This window comes from Erinaceus europaeus, chromosome 9 (assembly GCF_950295315.1).
Source record: "Erinaceus europaeus chromosome 9, mEriEur2.1, whole genome shotgun sequence".
Classification (NCBI taxonomy): Eukaryota; Metazoa; Chordata; class Mammalia; order Eulipotyphla; family Erinaceidae; genus Erinaceus; species Erinaceus europaeus.
Window position 1 is genome coordinate 23,141,968 of NC_080170.1, and position 13,578 is coordinate 23,155,545.

Here is a 13,578-nt window from a genome sequence, read left to right on the forward strand (position 1 = left end):
GGGAAAGCTTCACAAGTGGTGAAGCAGGGTTACAAGTGTTTCTTTGTCTCTTTCCCTCTCTCCCCTCTCATTGTCTTTGTCTCTGTCCAATAATAAATAAATATTTTGGGTGGGGGTTGATAGTATAATGGTTATGCAAAAGAGACTCTCATGCCTGAGGCTCCAAAGTGCCAGGTTCAATCCCCCACACCACCACAAACCAGAGATGACTAGTGCTCTGGTTTAAAAAAAAAAAAAAAAAAGCTTTGGAGTTTGTTTGTTTTTAATATTTTTTGAGGAGATGAGAGAGAGACAGAGTAGACAGCATAATAGTTATACAAAGAGATTTTCATGCCTGAGGCTCCGAAGTCCCATGTTCAATCCCCAGCACCACCATAAACCAGAGCTGATCAGTGCTGTGGTGAGAGAGAGAGAGAGAGAGAGAGAGAGGTGGGGGGGGAGCCCACAGCACTGCTCAGCTCTGGTATGTGATGGTGCCAGGAACTGAACCTGGGACTGCTGGAGCCTCAGATATGTGAGTCCTTTGCTCTAGTGTTGAGCTATCTCCCCAGCCAGACCTTTGTTGCAACTCAACCTGTCCTTTGTCTTTTGCCATTTCCTAAAACATGTTGGGTAAATGTCAGGCAGAAGCTAGCATTTTAATCAGGCTGCTCCTTGCTCGGCACCCATGCCTGCTTGTCTCACTCCTCCAGGTACCAGAGGCGGGTGGCCCTGTACATCGCCGCTGTTTACGGGCACATGGAGCTCACCGAGTGGGCCCTGAAGCAGGGCGCACGGCCCCACGAAGCAGTGGGCGCCCACCCCTACCGGGCCTGGTGCCAGGAGGGCCTGCACGCCGACGTCGCCAAGTGCCCAGTCCACGCGGCAGTAGAGGCGGGCCAGCTGCTGGTGCTGAAGGCCTTTGTGCGCTGCAGTGTGCTGGGCCTGGCCTGCAGGGACCCCGGGGGCCACACCCCCCTGGCCCTGGCCTGCAAACACCAGCAGAGGGACTGTGCACTCTACCTGCTGAGCAAGTTGTGGTCCACCGTCTCCTTCCTGAAGGTCTCCCTCCCCATGAGGCTCTATATTAAAATAAAACACTGGGTCCTCAGAGCTCAGAGCCGCAGCCTGCACAAGAGGCACTTCGGAGGTGCCAAGATGGCCGGCGCCAGAGTTGGTGACACTGTGATGGTGGATGGTTTCACCAAACCAAAAATGACCTCCAAGAGCTGGTGGAAGACAGGGAAGCAGACCTCGCCCTGCCACACAGGAGGGCAGCTGCCGCCTCTGGGGGAGCAAAATGCCCACAGGAAATCTGTGCGGCCTCTGGCAGCCTCACAGCTGCCCCCAAGAGAACAAGGCCTCAAGCTTCCTCCGCTGGCAGAGGCACAGGGCTTGTCTGGGTTACAGAGACGGCTTCCACCCAAGCGGGAAAAGATGAGTGTGACCGCTGGGAAAAAGGCATCGCCGCTCCTAAGGAACACCTATCTCCCCCAAGTCCCGCTCCCCGCAGGGTCCAGAGTGGCCTATTGGCACCCAAAGCTTTACTACGCGACCCCCAGAGCTGACTTTGAGCTCAGGTCGTCCTTCGCACCCTACTCTGAGCACAGTGGGAAGACACCGAGAGAGAACGCGGTCTACTGCTTGACTGTGGCCAGGTAAGGTTTGCTCCATCTGCTCAGAAGGGCAGGTCAGGAGTGGGTGACTGGAAAAGCCCTCCCTTGTCCTGCCTGTAGTGCTAACTGTCCCTATGCTGCAGTCCCTGGTTTTATCGTTTCTATCATATATATATATATATATATATATATATATATATATATATATATATTTCTTTTTGTCTCCAAGGTTATCACAGGACCTCGGTGCCTGTACTACAAATCCACTGCTCCTGGAGGCCATTTTTTCCCTTTTGTTGTCCTTGTTGTTTATCGTTGTTGTTGTTATTATTGTTGTTATTGGATAGGGCAGAAATGATAGAGAGAAATGGAGAGAGGAGGGGAAGACAGGTAGGGGGAGAGAGAGACACCTGCAGACCTGCTTCGATGCTTGTGAAGCGACCCCCCTGCAGATTGGGAGCCTGGGGCTCAAACCCAGATCTTTGATCCAGTCCTTGTGCTTCACACCATGTGCACTTAACCCACTGCACTACTGCCCAGCTCCCATTTTTTAATATATTTATTTATTTATAATAATTATTCCCTTTTGTTGCCCTTGTTGTTTTATTATTGTAGTCGTTGGATAGGACAGAGAGAAATGGAGAGAGGAGGGGAAGACAGAGGGGGAGAGAAAGATAGACACCTGCAGACCTGCTTCACGGCCTGTGAAGCGACTCCCCTACAGGCTCAAACCTTGCGCCCATCCTCGCTTTTATTTATTTTTAAACAAAGACAAAGCAAAAGGGAAGAAAGACATCTGCAGGGTTGATTTGCTGCTTATGAAGCTTCCTCCTTGTAGGTGGGGATTAAGGGCTTGAACGTGGGTCCTTACTTCTCCTTGACTTTAAAAGTCTCAGTTTAGCCTGGTGTCTGGGACAAAAGCAACTCATGTTATTGGCTAATGCAGCTGTGTAGCACTCTACTCTTCAAGTTTCCAGAAGGAAGATACACAAAGAAAAAGAATTCTATCTTAGTCTAGGAGGTGGTGTAGTGGATAAAGCACTGGATTCTCAACCATGAGGTCTAAAATTCAATCCCCAGCAGCACATGTACCAGAGTGATGTCTGGTTCCTCTCTCTCTCTCTGCCTATCTTTCTCATGAATAAATAAATTCTTTTTAAAAATGGGGCCAGTTGGTGGCGCACCTAAGCGCACATTACAGTGCAAAAGGACCCAGGTTCAAGTCCCTGATCCCCACCTGCAGGGGAAAAGCTTTATGAATGGTGAAGAAGGGCTGTGCAGGTATCTTTCTGTCTCTCTCTCTATCCCCCTCTCCCCTTTCAATTTCTCTCTGTCTCTGTCTGATAATAAATAAATAAATTTTAAAAAAGAAAATAGCGGAAATGGTGTTAATATACACTCCTACTAATGTAGTCTCTCAAATGTAAAAGTAAGAAAAAAAACTTAAAAAGTGAAAAAAGAAAATAGTTTAAAAAAACATTACAGAAAGAATTCTATCAATTAACACTATAAATATATATAATTAGTTTTATTTATACACATGAGTTTCACATGAGACAAGAAGAGAGAGAGAAGGAGAGAGAGAAGCTTGGGCACCACTCACCTCAGTATATGCAGTGCTGGGGATTGAACCAGTAGCTTCAGGCAAATGAGACCAATACTCTTACCAGTAAAGCTATTTCCCCAGCTGCACTCTAAGTTCTTTGCTTTTGCTTTTTCTCTGAAAGGAAATTATGAAGTGTAATTCAGGAGAGAAGAGGGGAGCTAAAATGTAGTGGGAAACAATAGAAGTATCAAACTGTCTCATTAAAAAAAAATCTATTTTAATGCCTGGGGGGGGGGCTGGAATAGCAGCTTACTTAGAGGGTGTCCTGCTTTGCCATGTGCACAGCCCAGGTTCAAACCTGGTACTGTATCCTCATATTCTCTCTCTCTCTGCCTCCATCTAGAAGTATATATTATATGTATATGTATATATATATATAATTTATTATTGGATAGATACAGAGAGAAACAAGTGGGAATGGGGAGATAGAGAGGGAGAGACAGAGAGACATGTGTAGCACTACTTCAAGTACTCATGAAGCTTTCCCCCTACAGGGGCTTGAACCTGGGTCCCTGTGCACTGTAGTGTGTGCACTTAACCAGGTGCACCACCACCTGGCCCCTTCTGCCTCTATCTAAAAGAAAAAGAAAAAGTACAAGGTCAACAGGTAGAGCATATGACTTGCATGTGTAAAGTTCTTCCCCCCTCAAAAAAAAATTTATTTATTTCAATGAGAAAGAGAGAAGAAAGACAGAGAGACCAGAGCACTGCTCAGCTCTAGCTTATGGTGGGGTGCGAACTGAACCTGTGACCTGGAAGCCTCAGGAACGAGAGTCTTTTTGCATAACTGTTATGCTGTCTCCCCTGCCCCTGTAAGGTTCTTGATTAAAATTTTTTAAATTTATTTATGAGAGAGAACCAGAGCATCACTCTCTCACTTGTGATGATGGAGAGTAAACTTAAAACCTCATACTTGAGAGTCCAACATTTATCCACTGCACCACCTCCCAAGCTACAAGGTCTCAAATTGGATCCTCAGTATCACATATGCTGGACTGATGCTCTCTTTCTTGTTAATAAACAAAGAGCAGAAGCTGGGAAAGGAACTCATCTGGAAGAGCGCAGGACTTGGTACCCTGACACTCTGGGGTTGATCTCTAGTGCTATAGTGGTCAGCTTCAGTGTTTCTCTCTACTTTCACCCTCCCTCCCTCCTTCCTGTCCTCCTTCCCTCATGTGAATGGAAAGTAACATACTTTCCGGACAAATCAAACCATAAAGACTTGACTTACTGGCCAAGATCTACAGGTAGGGGGAGCTCTATGTTGGAATGGATGATTGAATTGACGATAATGTTGAAGCTAAGCCTTAAGGGGAATACATTATCCACATTTAAGGAAGTATATCAGAAGTGAACCTTACAAACTTCCATTTTACAAGGCAATATTTTACAGATTAGTCACCAGATTTCACTGAGAACACAATTGATCATATCTCAAGTCTCATCAGTTCCTTGAGGGATATTATTGAGTGCTGGGGTATAGATTTATAGTGGTTTTTCCCCCTTAGTCAACATAACGAGAAAGGAAAAAAAGGGGGGGATTGGGGACAGACTGTTCTAGTTGCCTTTCTGCGTTGATGTTTAGTTTGGATCCATCATAATTCAGCTAAGTTATTGCCACCTAGTGGTGGGAGTAATTCAGACCACAAAACTGGTGAAATTCAGGATGCCAGCTTGAAGTTGGTAGAAAGTGAAGGGAAGTATTTTACAGTCTCGATCTTTATGATCTTTAATTCTTCGATTATAATGCTTAGAAGTGGTCATGTACCAGAATTCCCTGGACAGACAACCCCACCAATGTGCCTTGGAGCTCCACTTCCCCAGAGTCCTTTCCCACTAGGGAAAGAGAGAGGCAGGCTGGGAGTATGGATTGACCTGTCAACACCCATGTTCAGCGGGGAAGCAATTACAGAAGCCAGACCTTCCACCTTCTGCATCCCACAATGACCCTGGGTCCATACTCCCAAAGGGTTAAAGAATAGGAAAGCTATCAGGGGAGGGGATGGTATACGGAGGTCTGGTGGTGGGAATTGTGCGAAGCTGTACCCCTCTTATCCTATGGTTTTGTCAATGTTTCCTTTTTATAAATTAAAAAAAATTTAAAAAGAAGTGGTCATATAAAATTATAAGAAAAGATGATAAAGTGATTAATTGGAGCCAGGGAGACAGCTCAGCAGTATGACACAGGACTTCTTGCCTGAAGACCCAGAGGCTTCAGGTTCAATCTCCATGACCACCTTATGCCAAAGCAAATGGTCTTCTTTTTTACAATACATTTTATTTATTTATTTATTTACTGCATAGAGACTGAGAAGTTAGAAGGGAAGAGGGAGATAGCGAGATAGAGAGAAGGCTGACTGGAAAGAGAGAGAGAGACCTGCAGCACTACATCAATGCTCCTAAAGCTTCCCACCTGCTCGTGGGAACCAGAGGCTTGAACCTGGGTCCTTGCAGACTGCAGCATGTGTACTGTGCCAGGTGCACCACCACCACTTGCCCCCTCTGAGTGGTACTCTGGGGTTGGTCTCTGTCTCTCTCTGTCTCTGTCTCAAAAGTAAAGAAATCTTTAAATATAAAAAATGACTCATAAAAAATATATTGCTCATCTTAATATCAGACTGAAGACATAAGGAAAGGCCTGTTAATCTTAGTCATAGATTTGCATTACAAATGAGTTTACTTTTCAAATACCCAATAAGTGCTTGTTATGGTTTAGTGCTAAGCAGAATGGAAAGTCTCTGTGCCTAAGATATGTGTAGGTGTGAGCTTTGGGTGAAAAGAGTTGTCAGCATCAGTTATGTACAGTGCTTTCTTGGAGAAGAATTGAGGTGTGAAGTAGATAGTAAAAATGCATAAAGAGTATAAGTTGAACTTCTAATCTCTCATTGAATTAGTACATTTATTTATTTTTAAATTTATCTTTATTTATTGGATAGAGACAGCCAGAAATCAAGAGGGTAGAGGGAGGGAGATAGATAGATAGAGACTTGCAGCACTGCTTCATCACTTGCAAAGCTTTCCCCCCTGCAAGTAGGGACCAGAGGCTCAAACTCAGGTCTTTGCACATTGTAACATGTGCACTCAACCAGGTGCACCACCACCTGGCATGAATTTGCATATTTTTACTCAGATGAGACACAAAATGTCCCCAGCATCTCAAAAAGATCCTTCATGCCATTTTCCAACCAATAACCCTTCTCAAATGCATCCATTGTTCTGACTTCTATCACTGAAGACTAGTTCTGTCAGCTCTTTTTAAATTTTTTATTATTTTTAGTGAGAAATAAAGAGATTGATGTGGAGAGAGGGAGATGGAGATGTAGAGAGGGAGAGAGATAGAGAGACAGAAACAGACACCAGAGCAGTGATCAGCTGTGGTGATACTGCGGACTGAGTCTGGGAGCTCAGATTTAGCTCAGGCATGAATGTCTTTATGCAGAACCATTATGCTGTCTCCACAGACCTTTGCCTGCTCCTGAGGGCATTACAGGGTCTAAGTCATTTGTGTCTGGACTGGCTCTTTTTTTCCTGCATACTACCTATGAGACTCATCCCTATTTTTAAAAATATTTTATTTATAGAGAAAAAGAAACAACCAAATATCACTCTGGTACATGTGCTGCCAGGTATTGAACTCAGTACTTCATGCTTGAAAGTCCAGTGCTTTATCCACTGCGCCACCTCCTGGGCCACGTCACCCCTGTCCTGTGTACTCAGTCTTCTTATTTATTTTCAGTATTCCTTTCTGTATACTGACTTTATTCTTCTGTTCTACTATTGCTTGGCATCTGGGTTATCTCATTTTTTATATTTACTCTACTGCTTACATTGAAGAGAGTTCTGTATGATAAAAGAGAAAGCAGTGGGAGTTGGGCAGTAGCGCAGCAGGTTAAGTGCACATGGCACAAAGCGCAAGGACTGGCCAAAGGATCCCGGTTCAAGCCCCCAGCTCCCCACCTGCAGGGGAGTCACTTCACAGGTGGTGAAGCAGGTCTGCAGATGTCTATCTTTCTCTCCCTATCTCTGTCTTCCCCTCCTCTCTCCATTTCTCTTTGTCCTAACAATGGCATAAGTAACAACAACAGTAAGAACTACAACAAAAATACAAAACAAGGGCAACAAAAGGGAAAATAAATAAATAAATATTTTTTTTAATTTTAAAAAAAGAGAAGGCAGGGCACCATTCTTGCACACAGGTTGTTTTTTATCTTAATTTTTTCATGAGTTTTCAATTTGGGGCTATATTTGAATGAAAATGTGAGATTATTATGGTATGTGGGATCTGGCGGACATTAGCATTAATTTCTCTTGACTCTGTGCATAGGAACAGAATGGTCACATCATGGGAAAGTTTATGTTTAGCTTTATGTGGTGCTGAGTTTTCAAAGACATTGCACTGGAGCCCAGCAGTGGCACATCCAGTAGGGCACACAGGGACCCATATACAAGGACCCAGGTTCAAGCCCCTGGTCCTCACTTACGGGAGGCAGGGATTTCACTAGTGTTACAGGTGTCTTTCTTTCTCTCTTCTCCATCACACTCTTCCCCTCTCAATTGCTCTCTGTCTCTATCCAATAGATACATAACATTTTCAAACGATCAAAAAGACTGTATCAGCATGCAGTTTTTGTAGGTGTGTATCATAAAGACTAGAGGTTTTTTTTTTTTAAGTCTTTATTTATTTGACAGAGACAGCCAGAAATTGAGAGGAAAGGGGAGCTATAGCAAGGAGACAGAGACACTTGCAGCACTGCTTCACCACTTGTGAAACTTACCCCCTGCAGGTGGGAACCAGGGGCTTGAACCCAGGTCCTTGAGCGCTAACATGTGCGCTCAACCAGGTGCACCATCACCTAGCCTTTTTTTTTTTTTTTTCTTTTACAAGAGCACTGCTCAGCTCTGACTGGTGGTTTGGGAATTGAACCTGGGACTTCGAAGCCTCAGGCATGAGAGTTTCTTTGCATAACCATTATGTTACCTACCCCCACCCAAGAGTAGAGTTCTTAAGGGGAAATAATGTCAAAGTTGAGAATGGAATTGCTGCAGAAAACATATCCTAGAGAAAGAGGTTTGTGCAGAAGGAAGACACGCAGAAGGCCAGTGGCTAGTCGAGTCTGACTGCTCTTCCCAGCCAATCATTTCAGTCCCACCATTTTCTCTTTTCCTGAGTTTCCTCTTCCCCCTCCACTTTCTTCTCCATCTGCTCCTGCCCCTTCTCACTGCCTCTTTCTCAGACCCTGTCCATGTCCCTCGGATGGTGGGGAGGGGAGGGTCATAAAGGAGCAGGGGAGGACATGACTTCTGTCTCTTCTAAAAGTCATGAAAGCATCATATCTGTATGAAGTCACCAGAGAAGCCAGGCAGTCAGGGCAAGTATTTATTTTTACCAGAGCATTTTTCAGCCCCAGTGGTGCAGGGGATTGAACCTAGGACTTTGGAGCCTCCAGCAAGACACTATCTAGCCTGCCCAGAGCAAGTACTTATTACAAGAAGATCAGTGCAGCTTTGGTGGCCAAAAGATACAAGCACAAGGAGTAGCCATGCATGGTCTTGATGGCAGGCAGGTCTACTGCTAGCAAGCTAGGATCATCAGCAGGAGATAAGGAGAAATCTAATGTATTCTTCTGTGATGGCAACCCATGTCACATCGTCAGGGCCGGAGATGCAGGGTACTTGGAAGATTACTCAGAGACTAGAGTTCTGCATCTACCTGAGAACCTGGAAACGACCATAGGTATGACCATAGGTGTAACCACAGGTGCTCCCTTCAGGTCCAGGGTCCATTTATAAACAAGGTCTACAAAACAAGGAGAATTTCAGAGACAACATGTAGGTTTGGGTGGGAATCAGGACACATGTAAATCATTAAAGCAGGTCTGCAGGTGTCTATCTTTCTCTCCCCCTCTCTGTCTTCCCCTCCTCTCTCCAGTTCTCTGTCCTATCCAATAATGACATCAATAACAACAACAATAATAACTACAACAATAAAAACAACAAGAGCAACAAAAGGGAAAAAATAAATATTAAAAAAACATTTCTAAAAACTACTTAAAGTATAGGGTGTGGTAACTGAATCTATTGCTTAACAGATTTTCTTATTATTTTTGTATTATATTGATGTATTTATTTATTAGAGACAGCCAGAAATCAAGAGGGGAGGGGGTAATAGAGAGGGAAAGAAACAAGAGATGCTTGGCAGCACTGCTTCACCACTCGCAAAGCTTTCCCCCTGCAGGTGGAGACTGGGGGCTCGAACCCAGGTCTTTGCACCCTGTAATGTGCACTCAACCAGGTGTGCCACCGCCCAGCACCTGGTAACTGAATCTAAAGACAGCAAGCTTCAACTCAGCATATGACTTCTGTTTATCAGTTAGCTTACTGATAGCCTTTATTTATTTTTAATTAATTTATTTCTATTTTTACTTTGGTTTATTGTGGTCCTGATATTCAACCTGGGACCTCAAAACCTCAGGCATGAAAGTCTATTGCATAGGCATTACACTGTCTCAAACAGTCCTTATTAGTAACCTTTTCCATATCAAAGGTTAAAACAGTAAATGTCCAGGAGCTCTGACTGCCCACAGGCTATTGCCCAATAACTCAGCTATATCTGTGGCATACGCAGATAGATTACTTAAAGTAGTCTTTCTGGTAGTGGTTTAGATCAATCTGATATGAATCCGCCCCCTTCCCCCCCCAACAAACCCAGGAACAGATTCAGGAAAAGTAGTAATTTCTGATGGTGTGAAAAGAGGGGAGTCTCCAAACTAGGACCCCAGACATCGTTGGCATCGTGTGAAAGCATTTACAGGACCACATGCCATTCAGGAATCCCACCTTTGGGTTCAGGAAACTTACCTCATAGGGCTGAGTCAAGGAGGTGTGAGTGCAGGTGGTTCGGGCCGGTATGGTCTGTGGGAGAGAGGGCCTGTGGTTACTGTGCTGATGCCCTGAAGGAGGCCAGCTTGAGTCTCTTTCCTGGAGGGCAATATGGGTTGTGCACAGATCCAAGATCTCCATGGCATGCCTCAAACATTCTCTTTCTCACTTGCTGTCTGATTCCAGTGAGGCTGGTGTGACCCCCGAGTTCAGTGGAGAAAACTGGTTCCCCAAAGTTGAGGATGCCAAAAATAAATAAATTTTAACAATGGAGAATAACTAGCAATTTCCAGTAGCAACTCAGTGATCCCCATACTCCTGAGAAAAGTAGTAGAGCTCTCTGTTTTCTTCTCTGAAAAAGGACCAGAAGGTGCTCTGGAAATGGTGCAGTAGACAAAGCATTGGATTCTCAAGCAGAAGGTCCTGAGTTCAATCCCCAGCAGCACAGGTACCAGAGTGATATCTGGTTCTTTCTCTCTCTCCTCCTGTCTTTCTCATTAATAAATAAATAAAATCTTTAGGGAGTCGGGCGGTGGCGCAGTGAGTTAAGCGCAGGTGGCGCGAAGGGGAAGGACTGGCGTAAGGATCCTGGTTCGAGCCCCCAGCTCCCCACCTGCAGGGGAGTCGCTTCACAGGCCGTGAAGCAGGTCTGCAGGTGTCTATCTTTCTCTCCCCCTCTCTGTCTTCCCCTCCTCTCTCCATTTCTCTCTGTCCTATCCAACAACGATGACATCAATAACAATAACTACAACAATGAAAAAAAAACAAGGGCAACAAAAGGGAAAATAAGTAAATAATTAATTAAAAATCTTTAAAAATAAATAAATAAAAATAAAAGGACCATATGTGGGTCAGGGGGACCATGCCACAAGCTTAAACTAGTGGAATGAAAGATGGTGTTTGTCTGAGACTTGGAAAGTAGGTACAAAGTGGTCTGGGAGATAGCGCAATGGATAAAGCACTGGACCTCAAGCATGAGGTCCTGAGTTCAGTCCCTGGCAGTACATGTACCAGAGTGATGTCTGGTTCTTTCTCCCTCTCTCTCTCCTCCTATCTTTCTCATTAAATAAATAAATAAATAAATAAATAAATAAATAAAATTAAAAGTAGGTAGAGAAAACGAACCTGCTCAGATTCACTAGCCGCCACTCTTGACTTAGAAATAACTCCTGCCTAAACTCTTCTTCAACCATGACACTAATTGCTGAGTTCCAGGAGCAAAGAAGAGTTCAAGGGCATAGGAAAGCTCATGAATCGATGGGGCAGAAGTTTGTGCAGATGACGGGCAGTGCTGGTGCAGAGGGGAAAGCTGAGTATCGGAATCTTCTTTCTTTCTACGAAAAAGAATGTGGGTGCCAGGAAATAACTCTCCCAGAGAGCACATGCCTTGCTCAGGTTGACACCCAACCCTGGTGGTGTGAAGGGAAGCTTCTGTGCTGTGGTTGCTCTCTCCCTGTCCCTCTCTGTGTGTCTCTTTCTATCTGGAAAAAGATGACCTGAAGTGGCACAGCTTTGATGAAAAGGAAGGGAAGGAGGGAAAGAGGGAGAGAGGGAAGGAGGGAGGAAGGAAGGAAAGAAGGAAGGAAGGGAGAAAGAAAAAGAAAGAAGCATGTCAACAACTTTTATTTTTTAAAGGAATTTATTGTATTGTATTGTATTGTATTGTATTGTATTGTATTGTATTGTATTGTATTGTAATGATAGTGAAATATACTGCTAGATACAAAGATGGAGAGACCAGAGAACTGTTCAGCTCTGGCTTATGGTGGTGCTGGGGATTGAACTGGAGGCCTTGGAGCTTAAGGCGTGAGGACCCTAATACTCAAGGCAATACAAAACCCCTCTCTTTTTTCATTTCTACTGAGCTTTTCATTTTTTTTTTGTTATCTTTATTTATTTAATAGAGAGAGCCAGATATCATGGGAGAAGGGGGAAATAAGAGAGGAAGAGAGATAGAGAGACACCTGCAGACCTGCTTACCACTCACAAAACATTCCGCCTGCAGGTGGGGACTGGTGGTTTGAACCTGGGTCCTTGCGTACTGTAACGTGTACTCAACAAGCTGTGCTGCCACCCAGCCCCCAAAATGCCTCTTGTAAATCCTACATTTATGTCCTACAAAGTAGGGGTGACCATATGCAAATTTCAGTCTTAATTAACCTATAGCAAGAGAATAAGTATTTGAAAAAGCAGGTATGAGAGTCTCTTTACATAACTATTATGCTATCTACCCCAGGCAGAGAATAATTACTATAAAACATTATTTCATTGCATCTCACTTAAAAACTATGCAGACTGGGGAAACTGTTCAGCTAATAGGACACTGGATTTATGCGGCTGGTTCCCAGTTCAATCCCTAGCAGTGCACCTACCAGAGTGGTCATCTGATTTTTCTCTGTCTTACATTAATCTCTCTCTCTCTCTCTCTCTCTCTCTCTCTCTCTCTCTCTCTCCCTCCTTCTGTACTTCATGCAATTAAAATAAATCCTGTTGCCCAGGAAGTGATAGAGCACTGGAGTTCTGGACTTGCAAACACAAGGCCCTTTTAAATTCAACCTCTGACCCATCTCCCTCTCTCTCTTGTGAAGTAAATAAAATTAAAGTGTTTTAAAGGGGCATGAGAAACAACATAATAATTATGCAAATTACTTCATGCCTGAGTCACTGAGGTCCCAGGTGCCACCATAAATCACAGCTGAGCAGTGCTCTGGTCTTTCTTTCTTTCCCTCTCCCTATTCCTCTATTCCTCTCTCTCTCTCTCTCATTAAAATAAGCAAATCAAATATATTTGGAAAAAAACATTTAAAAAATATTATCAAACTAGTATCTTAACAATGTAAAAGAATGTGATGATGGAGAAGGGAAAATATAGGACCCAATGTTCAGGGAACATATGATATACAAGGAATCTAGAGGAAAAGAGAAAGTAAAGTTAACTCAGAAAATCCTTTATGTCACTGGGGGCTGGGTGGTGGTGCACGGGTTAAGCACACATAGTAATTATGAAACGCAAGGACTCACGTAAGGATCCCTATTCGAGCCCCCAGCTCCCACCTGCGGGGGGGGGGGGTCACCTCCCAAACGGTGAAACAGGTCTGCAGGTGTCTATCTTTCTCTCTTCCCCTCGACTTCCCCCTCTTCTCTCCATTTCTCTCTGTCCTATCCAATAAAAAAAAGGGGGGGAATAAAGTGGCCGCTAGGAGCCCTGGATTTGTAGTGCAGGCATGGTGCCCCAGTGATAACCCTGAAGGCAAAAAAAAGAAAGAAAGAGAGAAAGAAAGGAAGAAAGGAAGGAAGGGAGGGAGGGAGGGAGGAAGGAAGGAAGGAAGGAAAGAAGGAAGAAAAGGAAAGAAGGAAGAAAGAGAAAATTCTCTGCCATTAAGTAGCTATTTCCAGTTATGGATTCTAATGCTCTAGTGTTGCTTTGGGAAAATGTCATTCTGACTGTATCACAAAGAACTGGTTTTGAAAACACAAATAAAACCTGAAATGGAATTG

General features: G+C 44.1%; 1 protein-coding gene across 2 annotated transcripts in view; it reads left to right on the forward strand.

Annotated features, from left to right (window-relative positions):
* Window positions 1-13,578, forward strand: part of ANKUB1 (ankyrin repeat and ubiquitin domain containing 1) — a 52,115-nt gene that overhangs the window by 36,993 nt on the left and 1,544 nt on the right. For both annotated transcript variants that reach the window (XM_007518058.2, XM_060197537.1), the window contains one exon: window positions 693-1,637. In XM_007518058.2, coding sequence (XP_007518120.1) covers window positions 693-1,637 — 945 coding nt within the window. The remainder of the gene's footprint in view (window positions 1-692; window positions 1,638-13,578) is intronic.